Here is a 26,512-nt window from a genome sequence, read left to right as displayed (position 1 = left end):
GTGTATTTAATAAGAGTGTCTTAAGATTAGTAATGATAGCTATATAAGCTTAATACTAAACTTAATTTTTCAATTACAATTATATGACTAAAAACCTTTTAAAACAACAAATTTCAAAGACCACTGCCTTTATTTATCCTTAGTCACGACTGGAAAACACTTTTGCTTTGTTGTTTATTCCGAACTTTAACTTTAACTCTACTCTAATCTTGCCATTTTGCAGGTGATTTCTCACATAATAAATCTACATTATGTAAGGCGCCACTGTATTTATTTACTTTATTTATACTATCTAAGGTAGACATATACATTCCTATAGAAGTATATGAAGCACGAGGCTGGAATTCTAGTTGAGTGATAACTTTTATTAACTAAATCGTCTAGCTAACCCTTAACCTTAAAATTTTTCGTAATTTATCAAAATCACCCATACTTATTTCAATAACAACATACTTTTCCTGTTGACTTAAACCTGTAATATGATTAAATATTAGTTTGCTAGTAACTGTAATAGTAAGCTTGGATGCTTCAACTTTCTACTGTATGAGTATGTAGCCATGTTTTGTGCTTCAAATGCGCAATGAATGCAGTTTTTTTGATGAAAAAAGCTCGCTCTACACGTGCGGCAATTGGTCTTGTGGCGGTGCTGCTGCAACATTATTGCCCACCTGTGCCGGCGGCGGTGGCGCGCCCGTACCGCCACCACCGCTGCCCTCGACGGAGCCGCTCTCCGCCTCGGAATCCTTGATTGAGCCGCCCTCCTCGTCGCCGACAAGTGCGCGGTACTTCTTGGCGATCGCCTCCCAGTCGGCGACATTCTCAATACGGTTCTGGTTGGCGGCGGTGAAGCTCGTCTGCGAGCCGAGCGGTGAGAGATGTACCACGGATAGAGCCACCGAGTCTACTGACCATTCAAAATTTATTGAATTGCGCAATTGTTGATTTCATAAAAGCGAGATTAGAAAAATTAAATGAGTTTTTGTGCTTATTTTTGGTGGCGAAATTGCGAAATTTCGAGCTAGCGCAAGCTAGGGAGCCAATTTTCAGTGAATTCATAGGAGAGGCATCAAGCTCTCTTCTCTCCTAAGTACAGAACTATACTAATATTAGATATATAAAAGTTTAAGCAATACGCAAGTTGTATGCCTTGTGAGCTTTCCATAAGCTCCACTTGTGCTTTTAAGCAGCGCTGTTGGACGCGATTGGTTCACTTCGCTACGCGCAGCTGCTAAACTCGCTCCGAGCGAGCGCACGCACACTTCACAAACGCAATCGCAATCGCTTGTTGTTGTTTGTTGTGTTTATTGCTGATTGGCTTGGTGAAGTGGGCGTGGCGCTCGATTTGGTGGGCTAGAATTGGAAAGCAGCATTGCAGCGACACATACATTTCCTACCTTTCTTGATCTTCGAGAGCCACTTGGCGCCAGCCTTCGTGCGCGGGCTGGCCTGGCGTATTCCCATCATCTGTACCAGACTTGGACGCTTCTTTTTCTTCATGCGCGCCTGTGCGATGACGTTGGCGTGTATTATATATGTAGAACGTGTATGTACGTATTATTTTATGCAATTGTGGTGTTTGATGATCGCGGTGGCGTTGGTGGCAGTTGCCAGGCGCATTTGTTGGTGGTTTAAGTTAAGGACAAAAGACAACAACAACAATAACAAACACATATGAGTATGAGCAGTGACAGAATACACGAACATCAAGCAATAGGTGAGCCAAACAGGGTGACAAGCTTACGGTATATAGAGTGCAGAGGACATAATACAGGGTGCCCGTACTAGGACAGTGTGCGAGTAAACTGTGATTTGCCATAACAGAAAAGAAGAAGAAACCGAAAGAAAAATAACTAAGAAGTGGTTTGTTGCCATTTTGCTTTAAATGGGTTGGGGAAAAGGTCAACTAGTTAAGTTAGTTAGGTAAAATTGATGTTTAGGACTACAGAAGTGGCGGATAGAGCCGCAGGGCAGCTGTTAGACACGCTCTAGATTACCTTGACCTTCTCGACGATCCACATAAACCATGTGGTAACTAAATTAAGTGGCGATGGCGCAGTTGTTGTGCGATGCATGTTGCGTATAAGCTTGGACAGACCAAATTTCCACTCAATATCGGATTGAGCCTGAATTTCTCAAAGCGAATTTCATTGTACATTTTTTGTGTTTTGTTTTTCGTTTTTCGTTTTTGGTTTTAAAAACAGCGCAATCCAAGGAGCAGGCATTTATGATGTGATGAGGTTGGTTGGAATGTAGGGTTGCATTCCAGCATATGTATGTACAATGGGATGTGTGTATGGGAGAAATAAACATAGTATATGCAATGTTTAATTTTCGAAGCACTAAACACTTTTAATTTCAATAAATACATATTTCTTTCATTTTTAATGCTGAAAAAGAACGTTTGTAGTATTTCTTAGGTTAGACACATATATAATATGTATATATATTGATATGTGTATTTGTATGTATATGTGGGCTTTAAAGCTGTTAAAGTAATATAAAATGATTTCTAATATTGTTTTGCTCGCAACTCTCTCACATTCACTTGCTTGTAGAGAAGAAATCGAGATCTTACCACCAGCTGCCTTCGCGATTAGACTCATAACATCATTTGCTAAGTTCTGCGAAACGCAATAAGACCTCAATTTGGTACGTGAAAGCTTTCGAAGCACGCCCTTCAAGCGCTTACAGTATTTTATGCAAAGCAGAGAAAGCTTTCACTTTTCATCGAAAGCTAAACAATATTAGAAATTCACAATAATTCACAAATAAACGAAATTATCACTTAATTGCCATGCAAGGGAACATGCAGATATTTAGACACAAGCACAAACACATTGACAAAAGAACTCACTAAATATATTCGTATTCTCACACTGAAAGCGCGCAATCTTTGTTTTTGTATCTTCTAGAAGCCTAAAAGCGCGGCACTTGCTTGTAAGCATATTTCTAGTCTATTCTAGTATGACGAAACGCACACACAGAAGCATTATATAACACAATTTTGTACTTAACTCTAAACTTCTAGTATTCTAGTATGCAAGCAATTAGTTTGGCTTGTACACATTTAGCAAAAGTTCGAGAAGCTAAGCATTTCACAGTAGCAGTTTGTTATCGTAAAGAAACAACTGTTGTTTTATAGATTGTATCTTTAAGATCGCCTTGCGAACACTCATAACGTCGGTTTTCGTGAATGGAAGTTGCAAGTCTGGGCAAATGATGGACTTACTCTAAGTTAGGTGAAAGCTTAACTTAAGCCCTGAACGGAATTATGAAAGCTGTTAGGCTGTAAAAGCTTTAAGTATCATATTTTCAATATTTGGCACGAAGCTTTCACGCGCTCAAATCAAAATCATTTTATTTTTTATAAATATGCTTGCGACTTGGTTTTTTAGTAAGGCTATAGTTATATATTTACATTAATAGTTTGCAGACAAATTGTAAAAAGCTTACGAAATATTGCCCAATACCTGTAAACAGTTACGTTATTAAAATATTTTACTTTCTGCAGAAAAAATTATTACTCTATTTGTTTGCTTCTCTCCTTTGAACCCTAAAAATTACATACTCTTTCAGTGGCTCGAGACCAAGGCATTCGTAAACAAAAACACATAATCACATAAGTATTGACGTATGTAAGTATATAGTATGGCGTTAAGTATGGTATGCACCGTTAGTCGGCAAAGCAAAATAATACTACCTGAATCCGTTGATAAGTGTCAGACATCATGGCAATCAACAGATTGATTAGCACAACCACCGACACCAGCATATAAATGCCGAAGACGATTTTGAACAGATACTCCACCCAGTACGGCTGAGTGGGCTCGGCCACGTTCAGTATCTTGTCGACCTGCGTTTGTTCGGTTGTCGTCTGGCCGAACACGGCAAAGAAGAGCAACTCAAAGGAGGTAATCGGATGCATGCGCACTACATCCCAGCGCCATACCGCAACAAATACAATAACATATGACCGAAGGGTATAAAAAAAAAATAAATATAAATAAATATTACAAATCACCACCGACAAGCAGTCGGTCACAGCATTGGCGGTATCCGCATATAACCGTCGAACGCCATTTTCCGTTTCACACCACAGTCGCAAAGTGTTTGTTGTTATTTTTATAATTTTGTATTATTTAAGTATTGATAAAGTGTGGGGAGGGGGGAGAAGAGAAAAACACAAAAAAACTTGGTATTAATAAGTTGCATGCGATACCAACCTGTATGCGTTGATAAGTATCCGACATCATAGCAATGAGCAAATTAATAAGAACAACCACAGACACAAGCAAATAGATGCCGAATACGAACTTGAATAGGACCTCGGTCCATTCGGGGCGCAGATGGCGCATAGGATTGATGTCCACGGTCGTTGTCTGTCCAAATACGGCGAAGAACAGGCGCTCGAAAGCCAAAAATGGCGTCATTGGTCCTTTTTTTTTTATTAGATTTGCAGTTTTTCATATTTTTTCAGTTTTTTTTTTATTTTGGGAGATTTGTGTTGTTGTTATATATAGGATAGCAAAATTAATCGAAATAAACGCCAAGAGGCAGCTTTATTAGTAGAGCTTCATTAGGATTTTACAAATAATTGGCAACACATTAGCGGCATTTTACGCATTTGGACATCGAGTGACTGTGAGGCGTGGCAGCGTTTCGCTAAACTTGGTTTGAGCTGGTGCATCACTCACGTTTAAAGCTACACAGTTTTGAGGTACGAGTAACTAAAATCGACATTGCTTTGTGCAGAAGCTATTGGAACCCCTTTATAGGTTAGGATAAACAAACATCAACATGCGTCTTTTGAATAAGGTTAGTATTGTTTCTAATAAAAAACCAAAGTAACCAAAAATACTTGTAACAGCATATTAAGCAAAAGAATGCGAACACTGAAAAATTACTCAAATTAATATAGACACTCTAAAAAGTACAAGCGAAAACTCGTCTATATAACTTAGCATATTTTCAGGGGCGGATCCATAGCAGAATAAGGTGGGTAGTTCGTGGAACCATATAATTTTGTGTTTGCAACTCAAAGTCTTGTTAAAACTTTTAACTTTTGGGGTGGGTGGGGTTGGCGAAACTCTCCGTCGTTAGAACTGCCACAAGCCCCCTCTCCCTCGGGGATCTTCTTCTATTACTAGCGCATTTTTACAAAAAATTTCTTACTCTCCTCTGATCAAATATTTAGAGTGATTATGTGGTAGGATTATGAATACCTGCTTGGTACAGTTCGAGATAATCATCTTTATGATGTTAAACGTTCAAGTCGGAAGAGAAATGATGACAGGTTGTCGCCATCGTTGTCGAATCTTGAAAAGCTCGAATTCTGAAGTAATTTCGAAAGATGGTGCTGAGTTGACAGTCCTCGACTAGATTTCGGTTATTTAGACCCTGCTGTCGTGAGATACTCATAGCGTCTGCTTCTCATCTGGGCTGATATCACTTTAAACGTTTCAGTTCTTTGAGGTTGGTTTTTGCATAGCGGCCCCCAAATCCAGCAGATAACTCTAAGGTGGTATGTTTCGCCTTCTCACTTTATCTCGCCTTCAAGCGGATGTTTTTTGCCTAGCCAGAGGATACTTGGTCTTAGACCTGAAGTCGTGAGCTGCTTGAGCCATATGTAAAATAATCACTTCCGGTTACTCTCACTGAGTGGCATTTAGAGAACTCGTACACATGAGTTCATCCTTCCAGAAGAAACATTTTAGTTAACAAAAATCTCAATTTTACAATTAATACAATATTCAACCGATAATATCGGCGAGTGTGGCAGTAAAGAGAAAGTCATGAAAATTTATTCCTAAACTCTAAGGATCCAACTTAATATTAAGGATGTGATGAACTGTTTCCAATTTTCCAAAATAGTAAAGCTAAGTTATATTTCTTTTGGTCCTACGCTCCAACCGAAGTATAAGAAAACACTATATATGTATTTATATTTCCGCTAAAAGTTTTTTGAGCGAAACGAAAACGGGTAAAAGTGTCTAGTGTGGTGAATTTTATTAAGTTTATAGGCGAAAACAGTGCAAACAGCTTTAAAATTAGAGAAAACCAAAAATATAGTATAAGTGGAAATGTATAATTTTAAAGTATTGTAAAAGAATTTGGTGAAGCAGTAGTTAGTAAGCATGCTAAATAATTCAAAGATAGGATTGAAGGAAGAGGAAACAGAATGAGAACAAATAAATGAAAAAAGCATTCCATCAAAAACAGTTCATATGTAAAACCGTAGCAAACATTTAGACACAACATCAAGGATGCACAGATGGGGATGTGATGACCACTCAAAGCTAACATGCCCTTTAAATTGAAACGCTTGAATACTCAGCGCTATGTGGATGCCGCAAGAGAACAATCCCAAGTGGGTATTGAAAAAGTGTACACACAACATCGAAGGCGGAAAAACAAACAAAACACACCCACTAAGTAACAACGGCACCGATTAGCCAAATCAACTTACGATCATCCTTATGCTTGCGGCGAAATTCGCTCGATAAACTTCGACTATCGACATAACGCTCAGCGGGAGTGAGGGGAGGACGCGGTGTCGGCATATCGTCTGTGCGGTTTTCGAATTGTAAGAGAAATACAAAGATTCATTTTGAGTTTACATTTCGAATTTTTTTTAAGCAGCTGCTGCAGTAATGCAGCGAGAGCATCTAATACGAGTGGTCTGTAATTGTTCGGCATGCAAGCTATAACTGAGACTCTGAACTTGAAAGCAACGATTTGTGTTACCTTCAAGATAGATACTTATCCATACAGTACTTTGATTTCAATAAATATTAGATAAATGAGAAAAGTGTCTCCAATGGCGGTTCATCAAAGACACTTTTCTTTGTACAAGAAACCAAAAATCTATTTTATGAAACACATGAAATTACAAACACGAAACACCAACGCACAAAGTACTTACCGTCACTGAAGTACCCTCGATTGCGATTGCGCTTTTCGAAGCCTCTCAAATCTTCTGGCTTTAGATTCGTAAATGACTGATTTAGTGCCACAATATGCATGGAAAAGCCAAAGACGAAAATCGCCAGCACAGCGAGAAAGCGTGCCAGATCCTTAAGCAGATCGCCAATGATGATGGCCCACGGCCCGAAGAGATGATGGAACGATAGAAAATCCAATATTTGCACGCAAGCCAATAGAAAGGCCAATGCGAAACATTGATTGCGGCAGTAGATTAGTGTTGGCCAGTATAGTTTAGAGACGAAGACGAACGCGGCCACATGTACGCCCACACCGGCCATGCCCAGTAGCAGCACCAACAGTTTAATTGATCCCAATCCAGATTTGTCTGATGGATTTGTCAGCTCGAACAAAAGTAGGCCACTCAACCAAATAAGTAGCCCAATTTCGTACCAGTAGGGGACCAAACTTAGCCGCAGCACCGGATATATGGGTGTTATGCCCACAATGCTTAGATGAATCATTAGGTATATGTGTGAAGTAAGATAGGACATGAACTTTATAATAGGCACTTTGTTGAATTTGTGACCCATCGGGAAAGTGAAGCCGATCCAAACAGGCGGGCATACAATAAATGCGACTAAGAGTAGCAATATTTTCCAGGATGCCCATGTTAGTGACCCTCTCCAGAGTTCCTACTTGCATTTAAAAAATGAGCAGTTTAGGTCTTTGAACTTACGGCAGACTTACCTGCAGATAGCGCTGAACTACAGTGTGCGCAATAACTTCTTTTTGCTCGTTTTCGATGAGCACGTCCAAGAACTCCACATTTCTCCGGTCGGTGGCTTGAAGTATTTTGCCTGCCGAGTCAGAACCGGCGGCAAGTGCCAGCAGCTCGGTTGCCATTGCTTCACATTGTTTGCCGGCGGCTACTAGGTCTTTGGCGCGTTCTTTTTCCTATTTGGAAGGTTGTATGAAATTATAAGTTCAAACCTTTGTGAATATTTTTCTAACGCCGTTGCACCAACCTTTGTTGATAAGTTGATGTAGATATTTGATAACTTCGCTGCGGTATCGACAGGTGCGGGCGAGACCAGCACAAATTCTTGTATGGGTTTGTTGTTGTGATTTTTGGAGACAACCATTAAGTTGTACACAAACCGTTTGTCTTCCATTAGGCTGTATGTATCGTGTTCTTTGTTCATCAGATACCGCAGCACATCGTTGTGGCCTTCGGAAGCGGCAAACCATATTGCCGCACAACCGTAGTTTGTCTCCGACTTGGGTGATGCGCCTGCCTCACATAGTAATTTCACAACTTCCAAGTGGCCGGCTTTGGCAGCACAATGCAGTGACGTCCAACCATTTTTGTCGGTGGCATTTATCTCTGCGCCTTGACCCAACAGAATCTCCACCATCTGTATGTGGCCGTGCATGGAGGCGATGTGTAGACCGGTCCGGCCATGACGATCCGTCGATTGGAGGAGTTCTGCTGAGCGACTCAGAAGTAAGCCAACCACTGACATGTGACCACCGAAGCAAGCCAAATGGAGTGGATTATAACCCTGCAGAATAAAATATTTTTCAAGCTTTAGTTATGAAGAAATATCAAAAACTCACATTCTCTGTCGTTGCCGCCTCTACTTGCACTCCAGCCGAGTTCAGTAGCAGTCGCACCACATTTTCATTTCCCGAGAACGCCGCCAAATGTAACGGTGTCATGCCAGATTCCGCCCCCAACTCACCGAAGAGACTTTGTCCGGTCGGTGGCTCAGATTTCACTGTCGCTGGCACGCTCGTCAATAGCTCGCGCACGGTGTCCGCTTGTCCGTAGTAGGCTGCCACATGCAACGGCGTCAGTCCCAATTTCTTGCTGGTTATCCTCAAAGAATTGGTACTTTTCAACGCATCCAATACCTGGCCATGACCGTTCTGTGCCGCTAAATGCACCGCAGTGAAGCCAGCTTTGTTCTCATCCGTGCAAGAGGCGCCCGCACGCACCAACGCCTTCACCACGTCCGCATGTCCACCTTCGGCCGCCAGTTGTAGCGGTGTGGCATCAGTCAATTTGTTTCTAGCCGATATCACGCCAGAACGATCGAACTTCATTAGCTCCTCGATCACCTTCACCGAACCCTGCATTGCAGCGATATGTGCGCAGGTGTTTCCATCCTTACTGGTGGCATTCACCAGCGATGGATGTTGTTGTAGGAATAATTTGGCCACTTCAGAGTAGTTGTTCTGCGCAGCGACATGTATGGGTTTTTGACCCAGATCATCGGTCGCATCTATATTAGCGCCGAGCTCGAGTAGAAGCTGACATACCTCCATCTGTCCACTAGCTGCGGCTAGATGGAGGGGCGTTTGCTTGCGTAGTGTCAATATATCGATGACGGCATTATGATCCTTGATGAGGAACTTCACGAGATGCGTGAAGCCATTCATCGCTGCCAGATGTAGCGCCGTGCGACCGACACGTGATTTCGAATTGATAAACGCTTTGTTGGTGAGCAGAGCGTCGCACACGTGCAGATACCCTCGTTCAGCAGCCAAATGCAGGGCGGAACGGCCCTCAATGTCGAACACATCCACTCTGGCATGATTCGCTAAAAGGTTGTTGACCAGCTCCATGTGCCCGCGGTGACAGGCGATTAGCAACGGCGTCCAGCCAACCGACGTCTGTCGATTCATGGCTTTCTGTATGTCAGTGGGATTCATGTGGGCAATCATCTCCATCAGAACGTCGTTATTTCCAGCTACAGCACAATAATGGAAAGCAGTCTCCAGAACATTTTTCGTTTGCAGAGTTACGTCTGCACCGTTTTCGAGTAACATGCGAACAATTTCCTTATCGGACTCGGGTATTTTTACCTCCTCCTTAGTGATTTGGCATGTGTAGTGTAGTGCGGTCGCGCCGTCGTCGTTCACTGAATTAATATAGGTAGTAGCTTTATCAGGGCCATGTTTCTCCTTAACCATCTCGATGAGATGACGTACGATTTCGGGATGACAGGAACGGCAGGCCATATGTAGCGATGTTTCGCCAGTCTGTGGGAGGTTAAATTAAATGTTTTGGTTCCATGGGCATATGGTATCATTTAAATTGGGCTTACATTGGATTTGTATAGTGGATCGCCACCATCTTCGAGGAGTTGTATCAGCGTTGCCAGATTACCGTTACGCGCGGCTACATGCACCGGCGTCAGGCCATCATCGGTAGTTAAATTGGGACTAGCTCCGGACTTAAGGAGCATTAAGGCACAACGATCGCCATCCTTAACTCGTGCAGCTATATGCAGCGGCGTTTCGTGCATTGTACCTCCACGGACATGGACATCGGCGCCGAAGCCCAGCAATGTCTCGACGACAGCCGGCTTCGCGGACTCAACGGCGATGTGGAGTGCAGTGTAGTTCTCCTGCAAATGCAAATCGTAAAGTGAGATATATTTGTAATAATTACTAGCCCCAATGAGCAAATGATACTAACATTCGTTGTGACATCAACTTTCTCGCCCTTCTGCAGGAGCGTATTGATGATGCCGGTGTGGCCGTACGCGGCCGCGGTGTGAATGCTGCGCGCGCCATTCTTATTTGGCATGTGTAGATAGACGCCCTTCTTGAAGAGCATCGTCGCGCACTCGGCATGGCCATTCAGCGAGGCGATATGCATCAGCGTGCTGCCATCCTTTGTGCGTTCGAAGATGCTCGCCTTGAATTTGTCCGCCAAAATTTCAATGATGTGCGCATGGCCATTCTCAGCAGCTAAATGCATCGGTGTACGATCTGCGCGCCAGCAGACAGCACAACAACAACACAAAAGTAAGATAGCATTTAACGTTAGGTATGCAAAGCAGAGTAATGGTGAGAAAGGAAAGGAAATGAAAAGAAGATACTCACCTTGGTTGTCCGCAATGGACGCAGAAGCGCGCACGCCGTAGAAGTACTTGAGTAAGGCTTCGTCACCTTCAGCGGCCGCTATATGCAACGGCGTCTGACCCTCACCATTTTGTGTGTCGACATTGGTGCCATAATCGACGAGTATACGCACCATATCGACGTCCCGTCGTCTGGCGGCCAAATGTAAGGCCGTGTCTCCATTAGCCGTTGTTGCCTGCAGAAAGTAAAGCCAGGTTTCCGATTACAGGCAGTGATAAGCCAAAGGAAAAAAATCAAAAATCAGAAAGGTGAAAAAAAAAAACACAAAAACCGTTAAAAATAATTCGCTGATATTCGTGGTGGCATATGTTGCCGACGTAGTTTTAGTAAATTATATGCAAATTGCTGTGCAGCCAAGTTGAATGTGAAGGTGAAGTCTGAGCTTTAAGGCTTTCGCCATTTAACAGAATAACGGAAATTCATACACGTGTGGCGTATAAAGAGAGAAGAACATATCAGCCAAGAGCTCTATTAAATACGTTTAATTAAATTAGATTTTGACACCATTTCACATGGCCAACAGCGAGCACCTAGGTTAATTTGTAAGTAACCAATGAGACGAACGGTTCTTCAAAGACGGTTTGCGTGACTCGTAACCGCATGAGAAAAGTGAAACGGCGGTGAAAAAAGTTTCGCTTAAAATTAGTTCATGGGAATTCCTCGCATGAGCAATAATTTCACTGCTCGCAAATGCAATGCTGTGACCGCCAACCCAACTGCCATGACCCACTGCACGCCGCTGCCAATTTAGTCAACGCATAGGTGAGTGGAAATTTTAATTTGCAACACCAACTGCTTTTGTAAAGTTGAAGTGCTGCCGTCTGAACGTTGCATACTTGCTGGCGCAACGACTTAATAAAGTGCCAGGCAGAGTTTGCAACTGCATATCAAACGGCTCGACCGCGTGCCACTTCTTGTTTGTGGCAGGCAACGGCCGTCAATGTCACTGGCGCTGCGTGCACAGCCTTTCTTGGCACACGTGTGGGCTCGGACGATCCGCCGGGTGAAGCGTGCAAACATGCTTGCAATAAATAACGGTGCATAGCAGAGTGGCGAGTGCGAGTTTTTTCGTAGGAAGTGTGCCGATTCGGTTACGTTTTTATTTACTGTTACAAAAACCAGTTTCTTTATTAGCATAACCATTAATTTTTAGAGAATTTGACATGTCAAGGTTATATCTTAAACTTATTGTACATACATACATACATACATACATGTAGCTTTCATGCTTTACCTTCAGTTGGTCCGACGTTTGAGCTGAGAGCAGCTCTCTAACCATAGATTGATTACCAGACTCTACCGCAAGCAGCAACGGGACTTTGCCTCTCTGCAAGAAAAAATATAAATAGATATCAAATGGGTATGTATATATTTATATCTAAAACGTAAGGAGAAGAATAAGAGGTCACACTAATCAGCCCTAACCTTCAGAAGGCGCCTGTATAAATTTGACTGCTGTCAGATCATTATTTTGTGAATATATATGTATCATGTTTAGTGAAGCAACTTTTGTTTTTGTGAAAAAGTGGATGATGTTGATAAAATATTATTTTTGAAAGGAAAAAATACAGTTGAAGCAAAAACTTAGCTTGATGAGTATGCGCCAGAAAGAGTTTTTTGCCGACGAAAATATCAAAAAAGTCTTCACGAATATTTTGTGAGATGATTTGTGATTTTTATGTGAAAGCTGTGCGCGCAGTGGGTCCGGGCGAGCTCAGTTTTGGGATCTGGAACAGTGTTTGGGAATATTCAAGCGTAATGTATCCGAGTTTTTGCCTCAATATATGGCAATGCATGTAACATGGATCCATGGATCCAATCGACGGTCAACGCGATGAACCCGCTTCGAAGCGTGGATAAATCCAACAGTCGGCTGGCAAGGTTATGACGTCTATATTTTGGGATGAGTATGGAATAATTTGTATTGACTACTAGAAAAAGGAAATGCCATCAATAGCAACTTTTTCGCAACGTTATTGAATGAAGTCTTTCGTCTTTCAAGCGTTCAAGCCGCCAAAAAACGGACGCATTTGAAGAAGAAGAAAGTTTCGCTTCACCAAGATAACGCACCGTGTCACAAGTCAGTTAAAATTATGGCAAAAATCCATGAATTGAGCTTCGAATTGCTGCCGCATCCACCGTATTCTCCAGATCTGGTGACTATTACTGCTCTTGGATTCAAAAAGAATGATCGCTTGGAAGAAATTTTAGTCGAATGAAGAGGTGTTTGCCGAAATTTTTCTTTGAAAAAAAAAGTCAAATCGTAATACAAAAATGGTATCGAAAAGTTGGAGGCTCGCTATAATCAGGGAGCTAAGTTGAATAAAAAAAGAATTTTAATAAAAAAGAAATTACTATGGCTTGTCGGGAACTTTTCAATAGGCCTGTTATTTGAATTAAGCTATACTATTATGAATTAGCTAAACGAAGTAACAGCTTAGGTTTTCATTTTGAGAAATCCCTGTACGCGATTTTTTTTTTTTTGTTTTGCTCAAAAATGCCTTGTTAACAACAAATAAACTCTTTTATGCAAAATTTCTTCTTGTTTATACCAAAAACAAAAATTTAACCCCCATCCTCCCTGCCGAAGAGCCATTTATCGATTTTCAGACGCCGTTTGTTTAGCATTTCCGTATTAATGCATTCTTCGACTCGTTCGTTTATGTCGTAATTGAATTGCGCCTTAAAGTATGCTGCATTTTCCACGCATTACGTTGTTGTTCACGGAAATGTTGCAAGGTGCGTGTTTATGTCATTGTTACTTGGAAACTGTAATAGTTTTTCAAACATGTTTACTATTGTCAGCGTCTGTCTGCTGTGTATAACTGTGCAACATACATATCTACAAGTTATGTAGTTAGTATGTAAGGTATGTTAAGTGGGTTCGGTTTGTGTTGAACTCATTTGTCGCGAGGCCTGGCAGTTTGCTGCATTCATAAAGAGTTCCACTCACAAACTTCGCCGACGCCAACTTATTGCCGCAGACACTTTCGTATTCACTTACACCAACAACAACTTTTCGCGTGCCAATGAGATATTTGAAGAATGGACAGAGTCTCCACACAAACCTACACATGTACGTGTATAACACACGTATTCATATAATATATAACAGAGCCACGTTTATCGTTATGCGTTTGGGCGGCAAAGCACACACAGCTGTAAGTATAATGGTTGGCAATATACAGTTGCGCGGAAAATGTTGGCATTTACTGAATTTCTAGCATTGCTTCATATGGGGCCCAGTACTCCTGTGGAAGATACTCATTGCTCCATTCCATTACCTCTAACATTCATTTAAATTCTATTTATATTGGGAAGTGAATAGCAGCTAAACATTCTCATTAATGGCACTGCAACTTTCTAGCACGCAAGTGTACTTCCGTATTGCGCTAATCTGTATGCAATGAATCACATTTGAATTTTAATTTATTGCATTGCAATCGCTTACAAGTTGCCATGCCTGGAATCTTGTCACTGCCTCACTTGTGTTTCGACTTTTTTCGGTGCTTTTCAAAGAGTTGTGCGCGGGTTGCGGCTTCGTCGCCGGATCCTCCACACATCGATTGAGTTGCATGAGTTGCGCGCTGTGCTACATTCATTAGCTTTGTGTATGCAATAAAATTATTTATGGATTTGCATTTTTATGTTGCTTGCCTTTCAAAAGCTCCCCATTTCCCTTTCACAATTCGGTTTTGTGTTTCATATTCTCTCGTATTCGTTTAGAACACATCAGTTTGCCCAAATTCTTGCTTTTAGCGCATTTGTTATGATTTTGTTATTGTTGTTATTAGTTTTTTGTTTGCTTGCCAGCTTGGTTATTTCCGTTGCTGCCACGTTTACTACACTTTTGTTTACGTTGGCACCAAGTGGCACGGCTGGCGGTTGACTACGACTACGCTGGCTCAGTGTTGGTGGATTGGGAAGTTGGTGGCACTTACTTCGAGGAAGGTGTGGGCATCCAAAACGTTTATCATTTCTCTGTGAGCAATTGACAAACTAAAATACGCTACCCTATTGAATGGATTTACTTGTATCGCTCATACGCACTGACGTTCCAATTGTGCTTGTATGCAGTTGCGGGAGGAAGGCGTTTTGAGCAGTTTTTGTGACAATATAGAATACTAAACTAATGTCCATTGACTTAACTAAATAAATGAATAAATAAATTCAAGACTATTGCATATGCATTAATATATGTCCTGGTTTGGTTTATATTTCTGTTGTGGTACAATTTACTGCTACTGAATTTAGGGCATATTCATATACTCTAAATTAATCCTAGATTTCAATTTCAATTTTCTTTTTTTTACTCACCCCGTCTACTTTCAAGCGAATTTCCTTCCCAGCGGCTGCAAGTAAGGCGCGCAATATGTTTGTCGCAGTGCCCGTTTGACGGCTGGAGACCAGATGCACGGCGGTTTGGGTGCGGGACTACGAGTAAAAAATATTAAAAAATACATTTCGGTTATTAGCACTGAACAATATTGAATTGGTGTTAATGAAATAAAAAACAAAATATTTCAATTTAATTTTTATATATTTTTTTCACTCTTAGTTAAGCGCGTTCTTGAAGAAAATATTAAAAGGCTGAAACTTTACTAACTGAAACTAAAATGAAGTAATCTTTGCAACCACTCTACTCGGCAGTCCCGAATGTAACTGCTCGACTGTCGGTAATAAATTCAAGTGCCTACAAATTTATTTGAAAATCTTCGATTATGGGTGTGAAAATTAAACAAGAAGAACAAAAAAGTGACGCAGGAAGGGGAACCAATGAGAATCGCAGCAAAACGCTCTTCTAAAGTTAGGCATGCCATTCAAAAGTATTTGCTGCAAATAAGTTCAAGTACAGTGAACCTTCAACTAAAGTTGCAAAATTAATTTTGTTAAATTACAGAGACAACCAATAGTAATTTTGAAAAAAAGCAGTTTTATTAAAAAATAAATATTTCTTAGCTATTATTATTATCAAAAACTTTTTTTCTTACTTAAAGCATTTCAAATCTCTATTCCAACCAGTATTTAATACTAAGAAGTTTTTTCACTCACTTGTGCAAAGGAAGTCTGCATATATTGGTAATCGGAAAAGTCTTTTCACATTTCCTATCAAACTTCAACTTATTTTTTTATATTTGTAATGAACTTTCATAAACCAAATATCTACCACTTTTTGCCATTTTTCCGCTAGAGACATTATTCCAACAATGTAAATCTTTTTTGGTTTTCGGTGACAAACTGCGACAAGTAATTTTCACAGGCTTTTCTTGAAGTCAACTTTACTCCATTAAAGGAGTTCTGCATTGACCTAAGCAAATGGTAGTCGAATGGTGCAAGGTCAGGGCCATATCGTGGATGTATTAAAGCTTCCCAGTCAAGCTCTCCTTTGCTCTCTCTTTTTTCCGAGTCATCAAAGATCTGTGTGGTCTAGCGTTGTCCTGATGGAAGACGAAGCATTTTCATCGGTTCTGGCCGTTTTTTTCGATTTCTTGCTTCAATTTCATCAGTTGTTGACAGTAAAATGTTTTTAGCGAATTTCTTCATTTTTTTTTATTCATTTTGAACAGCTTGTACTGTACTACTGATTTATAATTTGACAGTTTTTAAGCCCTGTTGGAATTGAAACTAAGTTCAATGTTCAACATAAATTAAAAAGTCTTTTCTTTCGCTAAATTTCATTGAAATGTGTAGTAGTATCTTCTTATAAGGTTTACATTCTTCAATGCTCCTATGTTCCAAAAGGATATCAAAAAATTACATTCCTTTACCAGTGAGCATACTAAATAAAAATTTTGCATTTAAATGCTTGCAGGCCAACCATTTCCCAAATTCAGAAATGCAGTGGCACTTGAAGGAGCTAAACAGCGCATTACTATTTTTGTCTGACATATAACCGATATTCTGTTGCATTCCGCCGACATAACTTCAAAAATAGTACAACAAAAGCGAAAACAAAAGCTATGGAGCAACAGACACTGCATTACTTCCATAGTTCAATGCGTGTGTATGTATGTGTAACGGTATATGCGAAAGTCATTAAAATAAATGCTTTCTAACAATCGGTGGTGGTTGCCCACAAATTTTTGCCTAGTTACTGAAATTTTGTTTATTTTCTGCAATTTTTACTTACAACAAATATGTGAGGAACAAAGTAATGGTGGGCGTAGAAGGCAATTTTGGTAAATCCATCGAAAAAAAATAATAAAAATAATATGTGTATATAGAGCGCTGGTGACAAGCGCTGTCGAGCGAATGCGAGCAGATTTTATTGATAGATGGCAATGAAGGCGTCAGAAGCCGCAATAATTAAGGCTTTGTGGAACTTTATATATATATATATACATATATATTGATATCGAAGAGTTGAAGGCCTCCAATAACTTAAATCCACTTTCCATTATGCAGAAATATAAGTATTTGTATATATACCATATATATAGTATGTATAACTTAAACACCCACAATTTGCTGACTTTGCGCTTAAGAAGCTAATCAATTACAGATATTTTCTTGCTGCCGGCGCTAAGGCCGTACCAATACTTAGGCAATCAAAACTAGGCGACCTTCGTCATTGCTGCTGCAATTAGGCAAAGGCAATCGGCGGTCAAGTAAGTGAAAGTTGCACGCCACACGTGCATTAGAAGGCAAACGAGAGCGTGAGGAACAATTCGCGTGGCTACATATTTGTCGCATATTTGTGTGTGTGTGTGTGTGTGTGGGGTGTCCATGCATGCTGTTAACATCTTTGTGCCACCTACATGCGCAACAATGCAACTTGACCTTTACGTACTTGAGCATGCAGGAATTTCCAATATGGTCATGCCTACCCATAAGTTCACCCAAATTCTACTTAGGCACTCACACATTTCCATCTTTAAATGTGGCTTTAAGGGCATGCAAGTGAAAGCAAATCTGGCGCAGTGCTTTACAGTTGCATACCAAATGATTAGGAGTCATTAAAGAATACATACATATATACATATGTGTAATGTGTTACTTCATAATTCGGAATACTTACGCCACCCGTGGAGTACGGGTCCACGCCGCGTTTATTCAGCAACAACTTGACGACATCCTCGCGCGAGTACATTGACGCTATATGCAAGGCATTGTAGTTGTCCTGCAAAGAGAATTGAAAGCATGAATGAAGGCGATGTGAAAGCAATCACTGTGACCTAAAAACATTAAATACATGTGAACAAATGTGGCGTTTGATTAGCTAATTGAAAGCATTTTCTACTCATATGAGTTTCCACACCCACAAAGCACACATACATACAAAATATTAACAGTTTATAAACCATAATTTGCGCTTTGTTTATATTGGTCGTCTTGATGGCTCGGCAAAAAGCACACACCTTTGTGATTTCTTACCGCTTTGCGTCGCTCACACACACACATGCATGTGCTTAGAATGTGCTTGGGGCATGCGGCATGCAACGAGTGCATAAAATTTGACCCTGACTTTCTTTCACTTCTTTTCTTCGCAAATTTACTACCGGATATTTAGTGGAGCTGTTGTAATAACAAAAACTAATGGACTTCTAAATTGTGTTTTTGTTTTTGCTTTAGCTCATGTGCTTAATGTCCGTCCAGCTAGTTTTTCGTTTAAACAGTCTTAGTTCGCAGAATTTGAAATGCTTTCGTGTATGGTCCTATTTCTTTTTCTTCCTGGCAGCCCTGACATATGTATGTATGAGTGCCATATATTTTTGTTTAAAAGCGAGAGTATTAAGATTAATTTTAGTTAATTTTAGATAGGTAGGTAGTGTGGCTCTCTGACCTAGGTCTTTAGGATCCCATTATGAAACCGCAGAGATTAAAATCGCTTTCACCTATTGCCTCCTCTTGAACAACTTCGTGCTTCTGATGAAGTTCTTTAGTACAAAAAGCTTTATCTGTACAACCTCCAAATATCGTCAAGAAACCTTTAACCGATGGTTGCAATTCTTTTCCAGCACAGCGCTTTATATTCGCATAAAAGATTTTTTATAGTCTTCTGCTGTTCTCCCTCTTCACGGCTCCTACAGTAGTCATTATATGGCTTTTCTAGTCTCCTTAAATATTTTACAATTACTGTTAGTCCTCCTACTTGAGTTCTTATGTCATTCTTTTTGAATTTTAATAGTCGGCCTACGCGGCCCAACAAGTGAAGACACCAGTTTTGCCTCCAATATTTAGTTTGGTCTCAACTGTTTAGTTGCTTATCCCTGCGCTTCTGTCCACCTCGCTCTTTTCCCAGTCTTCCACGGAAGTGAGAGCAATTTTGGGGAACGAACTTTACGAAAGTCCGTGGTATTGGATAGAGACGGGAACTAACTAAGTATCCTAGAAAGGGGACGATTCGCCAAGTCTAATAGCAGAAAATGTAAAATGGCGTTTAGTATCTGAGTTGGCGTTGTCCCAAGAGCTCCAATAATGTAATTAAAAGTAAATTTTTGCCAAAAATTTATCACGATGCCATGCTCCTTATAGGCCAATGAACTGTATCTATACCCACCACAATAATTGTGGCACATGCTTTACTTTCTTATTTATATACATACGTTCAATGTCGTAATAGAGCCACTGCTGAAAGCCCCAATGCCTATTCCAATCAGTAGTTATTACCAAAACCTTAACGCTTCACCCCACTGCGCTTGAAAGTAGGTTAAAGCAAGCAACATTTCTGCTCCCTGTGAAATATGTTGGAAAATTTCGCGTTTCCGTTTATTTGTTTCGGTATGTTTGGTATTTTTTTTTATTTGCTGTTAGATGGACACATCTACCTATATAAATATAGTAACAAAAGTCTACTTTTCTTTTGTCTTATAATGGCTTGAACGAACTAGTAGAATAGAGCGCACATTGGTTATTCTTGCGGTGTAGCAAAGTGTTTAGAAATTATTGTTGCAATTTGACAGCACATATGTGAAACCTTGCATAAAATTAGGCGATCGTCCTTATGCCTTACATATCTGCTTCTTTAGAACTGAACTTGTGCGAGCTTTTCAAGCAAGAACATTAGTAATAACATTCAACACAAAGTTTTGGCTTTCATATAGACACAAACATAATTTCGGTCATAATCTTAAGAAGTTGAAAAGAAAGAACAAAAAAAAATTTTTTTAAGAAAGTTCTTTGTTGATGAACTTTCTTAAAACTTTTAAAAATCCAAATATCTCCACACTTACATTTAAAATTTGGTGACCTAAGAACAAATAGTATTAAGTCAGTGGCATTAATTAAAGACCTTGCTAAAAATGCTCCCCAGCATTACATAATCAGATGCACACTCCTTCTTTATGAATGATTAACGTAGTGACGAGTAATTAATGCAATATTCTAGTTAAAAGCACTCTATGCTGTTTGTGAATTGCCAGGTGTGACTCGGAGAAAATTACATTAATGACTCAAAGCATAAGGAGCGTGTGATGATATCTCAGAAAATGCCACTTCACATACCTCACCCTGCAGTTGTCAACAATTTCAGCACCTAAAACGAACGGTAATGAGTAACCTTCCCAGCTGTTGCGCAGAGCAAAGGTAGAAGAGCCGTAAATTACTTTGACAAACAGTATTTTATAGCAATTGAAGTCAGCACCTAAGTTTAGCCGTGAATGACTCGCACAATTGGCGCAGTGCACTGCCCAAATAATAGTACTCCCTACTCCTACCACAAACCGAAGAGAGTCAAATCGTTACAACACTCCCAAAATGAGCTCTTTCGTGTATGTTGCCCGCCTCCATCTCCATTGGTGGTGTGGGCAGTGGCCAACAACGCGTTGCAGGACAAATGTTGTTTTAATGATAATAGAACACTATATAACTTCCGGTTCCTGCAAAGCAAAACGCGCGTACACATACATACACGAGTATACAAAGCAGTCGAAAATAGAAATAACACTGTGAAATGTTGAGATTCGCTTATATTTGGATTAAGTGCGGAAATTCACTTGCGCACTAGTGGTAGTGTATGAATGTATATGTGTGTGTGTTTGTTATATATAATTAAAATTGGTGTTAATACAAAGTCAAAGTCAATGTTGCGCGAACTCATATGTGAAAGCACACAGCAGTACACCCACTAAGGCCAGGAGAAAATTACGCTTCGCTCATATAGGAAGGGCCATGACTTCAAGATACTTTAGGTGTTAGATTTTAATCGTTAAGTGAGTGTTATACACTCAGGTTAGTGCAGCAAGTGAGGAGGAGAAGGAGTCAGCAAAAAATTCAATGACAGACCGCAGAGGCGCCCTTGGCTCTCTAGCTTGTTGATTAATTCACGGGACCCACTCACGCACTTCAACAATGATTCAACCATTTGTATGTGTCAGTGGCAAGCCCGTTTTACATATTTACAAAGAGTCATTTAATTAAGTGGCGGATTTTTACATAGTAATGCCGAAAAAAGTTTTCAAAACCCACAAATGTAAGAAATATCTTAATTTGTGTATACTTTATTGCGATTATTTGTAATTTAGCTTAAAATAGCCCATTACACGGTCATTATTCGCGCGGTTGGGAGCAATCTAAGGAATAATAACACAGTGCTGTTTACTGCCTTATAGAAATTGGGCCGAATTCATTATTATTTTCCTGCTACTACGATAAATTATATGCTGCACCTGCCACCGTATGTAAAAAATCATCTTGATGCCGTTCCCACGACAGTCGGGTTTACGAAAACCGGAACGGACCCGGATTTTTATCCGGCCAAGAACTGTCAACTCGGCAGAATTCTGCCGTTACAACAACAACAGCAACAATCATCTTGATGAGCTGCGTCGATTTAGCCAAGTCCACCTCTATGTCTGTCTGTGTATATATGAACTAGTCCCTCAGTTTTTAAGATATTGATCGGAAAGTTCGAACTCGTGTTTTCCACTCCATGAAGCTGCTCATATGTCGGAACCGTTGATAATGAAACACTATAGCATATAGCTGCCATAGAAAATGAACGATCGGAATCAAGTCCTTGTATGGAAAACTTTTTCAACTGAAAAGATATATTCATGAAATTTGGCGCAGATTATTTTTTTAGACAATAATGCAATTTCCGAAAAAAATTGTTTAGATCGAACCACTATAGCATATAGCTGTCATACAAATTTAAGTACTCGATTAGATACAAGCGTTGTTAACATTTTTTCTTTTTTTTTATATGTAATGCTTTCAGGTTTCGAACCACTGCTATTCTGTACATTTCTCGTACAATAAATGCATTTGCCTAATAGAGGCCTTACTTACTGTAATAATAATTAATAATAATTGCTATTTGAGTGGGCAATCAAATTGCGAAAATAATACGCCAGTGTATTGAAAATTATTTCAGCACTCGAATACACTCACATACACTTAAACCTAGTTACATTCAGGCAACTTTGTAACATCAGCTGACAGGTACGCGCACGCCATCGGTCAAAAGTACATTTGTGATAATTTTTTGAGGGGTGTGAAATCCAAAACGGTGCTGAGGTACATAATGTATGTATAGTATATGTATTTGAATTGAGAATATCGAAAATTTAACTAAAAGTTCCGATAAATGCCAGTTAAGTTCGCAACGAAGGTGTGTGGCAAACCTGAAAGTGAAACCAAGATTCATACCCGAAGATGTTGATAAAAAAAAAAAAAACAACCAAACCAAAGTTTTTCTTGCATATCGTAGCACCTAAAAATGCTTCCCTTCAGCGATAGCAAAATCTGCTGTCAAGCATATAAACATTACATATTTTACCAAGCTTAAATAGAGGCTATCAGTCATGAATTGCCATTTTTCGGACTTTTTGCTCAAAGTTGATAGAATGTGTTACAAATAATTATTATTACTTCCCCTAGCTGTTTTACAAATGTACCCTCGTTTGTAAGTATGAACACGTAAAAGCTTTGATAGCGGCATCCCGGTTCCGTTGGCTCACCCTAGTCGCTTTCGTGCTTGCTCGAAGCCGCTTGAATTACCGTTCGCTACCGTTATAGTACACATCCTTAACTGCTTTTTATTTGCTTTTACTTATTTTCGGTGATTTCTCATTCTTCTGGTCACTGTGAGTTGAATCTAGGTCAAGGATTTTTAATTCTCTTTTCATTTACTTTGCTTCTTGGTTTGGCTGAGAGGGGAATGCCTTCTCGCAACTGAAGTTTTCAATTAGAAAATTTAAAGAATCGCGATATAATAAAGCCTTAATCAAGTAACGCTGAGATATCCCAGACAGGTTTATTGACATATTTATACATATGCTCTGCGATATCTTATTTGGAAGCGATTTTCATTAGCGTTATTAATACTTTTGTTATTGTTATTGTCTGTATGTAAAGCGCAAACAAAGTGCACGTGGTTCTGGGTCATCTTGATAAAAAGCGCTGAGCAGCTGACGCACGCATCCGCACTATTAATAATATTAATAAACTAGATGCAGAGCACATGCTTCCGAGAAGCGTGTGTGTGTGCGTCGGTGAGTATTAAACTTCGAATCTCCGAGTAAATATAGCCAAATCGTAAGTTTTCTCATTATGTGTGTACGCGAAAGGTGTCGTTAAGCGTTTTGCGGGTCGCGGGTCTCGGGGAGACCCAAAAGCTCACTCAAAGAACGCACAAATCAGGGAAAATCCTTTAGGTTACTTCGGCGTCGCTGCGTAACGCGCTGTGACGTTTGCGACAAATGTTGCGTGCGGCTTACACTCACACATTCACAACCCACATAGTATATATTTGAATGTGTGCGTATATTTGGCAGTTTGTTGAACTACTTATTTCCATCTTGTTAGCCAGACTATGTAGACTGCGAAGCAAAAAGTACATAGAGACCACCGCCGCTTTGCTTGCACGTCGAGGGCGCCTTGGCGGAAGCGTTGCGACCGACGACCGCGTTTAGTTCGCCAAATTAATTTATGCGCTTTGGTACGCACTTTACGATTTATATATGCGGCCGCTATCGATTTGACACAATTTCACCTTTCTTTGTTTTTTTTTTCACTTTCTTTTCATTTACTTTTTTGATGTTACATAGTAACATTCGTAGGCCCCAATTTGAAGTTTGTTTTTCTGTCAACTATTTTTGCAGCGTTTGAAGTCGGATTTGTGCTTTAAGTTACAGAAAAAAATTACTTACATTGTTCCTCGCTCCGACGTCGGCGCCCAGCTCAATCATCCGGTCCATAATCGAAGTCTTGTTGTCCTTTGTGGCAAACATCAGCGGCGTCATGCCAGTGTTCTGCAGAATTAAACGAATTGAAATATTAATACAGTACTTATAATGTAATAATACTTATAAATGGAATTAAGTAATCTAATCTGGAGCCATGAATTTCAAATAATTATTGAAGTGCCGTTAGAAAAAAAAAACAATTGATATTTTAAGTAACTATTTTCTATTATTTATTTATTAACATTACAAAAAAAAMAGGAAAAATCAAAAATTAAAAAAAAGTTAGTAGCTGATAATGAGGGAAGTCTCCAGAAATGGCCACATGACCAAAACCATGCCTCCATCCAATCTGAAACCAAAGAAAAAAACCCCAAAAAATTAAAAAAAAATAATTCCAGAAATGGTGAATGCCGTAAAAATAAATTAGGACCACTTTTTGACAAATTAAAGAAGGCTTCCTTAAAATTTCAAGTAAGTCGGTCTGGTAGAACATGAGCTATCATGTGTATCGTTTTAAAACAGGCATTTTCGTCAAAAACGCGGATCGGATAAAAAATATTTTGTAGTCGAAAAAGTCTTTTCGTATTTTGTCAACAGATGTCGTTACAGTCGTATATCTCCAGTTCTACCAATCACATTGTGCACCTCGCTCTGGTCGACCTATCGTTGAAATTATGGAAAAGATTGACCAGGACCGCCACATAAGCAGCCATGAAATCGCTAAGGAACTTAACATTCATCAGAAAACGGTTTTAAACCATTTTACAAAGTCAGGCTACCAAAAGAAGGTAGATGTTTGGGTGCCACATGAATTGTCTGTGAAAAATTGAATGGACCGAGTTAAAATCTGCGATTCTTTGCTGTTGGGTGTTTGGTGAGATTGGAAAAGAATCATCCACTATGAGCTGCTCCAGCTTGGTCAAACGATTGATTCTGCGTTTTACTCTCAACAACTAATTGCGATTGAAGCATGCAATTGAAAAAAGGGCTTCGTTTTCTATCAGGACAACGTTAGATCACACAGATCTTTGATAACTCGGCAAAAACTGAGACAGCATGGCTGGAAAGTTTTGATACATCCACGATATACCCCTGACCTTGCATCATCGGATTACCATTTGTTTTGTTCAATGCAGAACTCCCTTAATGGAGTATAGTTAGCTTAAAGAGAAGGCTTTTTTTTTGTAGAGAAACCAGAAAAGTTTTACACTGATTTCGATTATACATATTTTCAGTTTTATGGAATAAACTGAAAATTTGAAAAGAGTGTTCGAAAAAATGTATCTCATATCCTAAACAGAATAAACATGAGGATGAAAGAACAACATAGAAGAACTTATACAGAAACGTCTTATGTGCAACACTCACATCGAAAACTCATTTAATGATGGAAAAACTTATTACTAGCATTGCTAAAATAAATTTTGGAAAAACATTTAACAGGTTACGAAGCTAACGTGATAAGCGACCATTTGAGTTCCCCCCAATAGCGACTAGTCAGCGACAACAAGCAATAGTCAATAAATTTATTGCCACACAACCCTTTTCGGTGAATGCATTGATATTTTATACGAAAATTGTTAGCGGCGTTGACACTGCAGAAGAGGAAAACTAAAATATTCATTGTTTATATGTCATAAAAATGGTAAACCTTTCGCACAGTTAATACAGCGCTAAGTAACGGTAATATTGCCGTGGCAGCGTACGCTATACCCCACGCCATCGTATAGGCTTAAGGGGTCTTCATTCCCTCAACAGCGCCGGAAATGTATACCCAAAAAAAACTCACCGGATCGTGTATGCCTGCCAGCGGTATGTGATTGCCGTCTTCGCCAGCATTCGCCACATATTTCTCCAGTTTCTTCAGTTCCTGTTCGATGGGTGTCCATTCGCTCTTTATCGCCAAAGCGAGTATCTTATTCGAGGTGTCGCGTATTGAAGCGCCCGCGCTCGGTGGCTTCGGTGCTGGGAAGCCCTCAGCTTCCCTCTTATCGCCATTGCTAGAGCTGTCGTCCTTCTGATCGGAATCGGCTTTACTGGCCGGTGTGGCGCGTTCACTGGCAGTGGTCGATTCCTCAGGCGTATTCGCGCCGACTGCGCCAGCAACATTCGAGGGCGTACGTCGGCCAATGCCGCCACCAGCGCCGCCACGCCCACCACGTTTGCCCGGTTGTGACATTGTGTATAGCAAATTTAAACGGTTTTATCAATAGCACAGGCAATTTGCATTTTGGTGAACACTACATTTCGCTGCACATTGCCAACACACACAGACGCAAACGATTTCGTTGTATTTGTGTATGGGCTTCTTGCAATTTCTGCTTTGGGGCGCACTTGAACTGACTTTGGGGTGATTACACAACGAAAATTCTCACTTTTACCCCAACTAGCAAATAGCCACTTCGATTATTTGGTTATACGAAATCAGGCTTTAACTTTTCATTGTACTCGCTACTAAGGCTTAAGACTCTTTTGTTATTTTTCAGCAAAGATTATTGTATTTATCTTATTTTTTTGTTTAAAGATGA

General features: G+C 40.0%; 1 protein-coding gene across 5 annotated transcripts; it reads right to left on the bottom strand.

The window, feature by feature from the left end:
• Positions 1–26,163, bottom strand: LOC108971699 (serine/threonine-protein phosphatase 6 regulatory ankyrin repeat subunit A). 5 transcript variants are annotated; one of them, XM_018937953.1, is made up of 17 exons: positions 25,774–26,163; positions 23,949–24,050; positions 17,876–17,977; positions 15,175–15,291; positions 12,092–12,184; positions 10,819–11,032; positions 10,409–10,704; positions 10,035–10,337; positions 8,542–9,969; positions 7,950–8,486; positions 7,672–7,878; positions 6,923–7,616; positions 6,467–6,565; positions 4,224–4,435; positions 1,995–2,123; positions 1,395–1,503; positions 1–901 (listed from the first exon to the last, which is right to left on the bottom strand). In XM_018937953.1, exons 1-17 carry the CDS (start codon positions 26,161–26,163, stop codon positions 615–617), a joined length of 5,319 nt encoding a protein of 1,772 aa, XP_018793498.1. In that variant the 3' UTR covers positions 1–614. The 5 variants fall into 5 exon arrangements, with proteins under 5 accessions (XP_018793498.1, XP_018793492.1, XP_018793521.1 ...); XM_018937947.1 differs by lacking the exon at positions 4,224–4,435 and adding an exon at positions 3,701–3,930; XM_018937976.1 differs by lacking the exon at positions 6,467–6,565.
• Between the last annotated feature and the right edge of the window lie 349 nt (positions 26,164–26,512).

Source organism: Bactrocera latifrons, unplaced genomic scaffold, assembly GCF_001853355.1.
Source record: "Bactrocera latifrons isolate USDA-ARS-PBARC rearing strain unplaced genomic scaffold, ASM185335v1 scaffold_109, whole genome shotgun sequence".
Lineage (NCBI taxonomy): Eukaryota > Metazoa > Arthropoda > Insecta > Diptera > Tephritidae > Bactrocera > Bactrocera latifrons.
The sequence above is the reverse complement of the archived record's forward strand: the minus strand, read 5'-3'. Positions and strand labels throughout refer to the sequence as shown.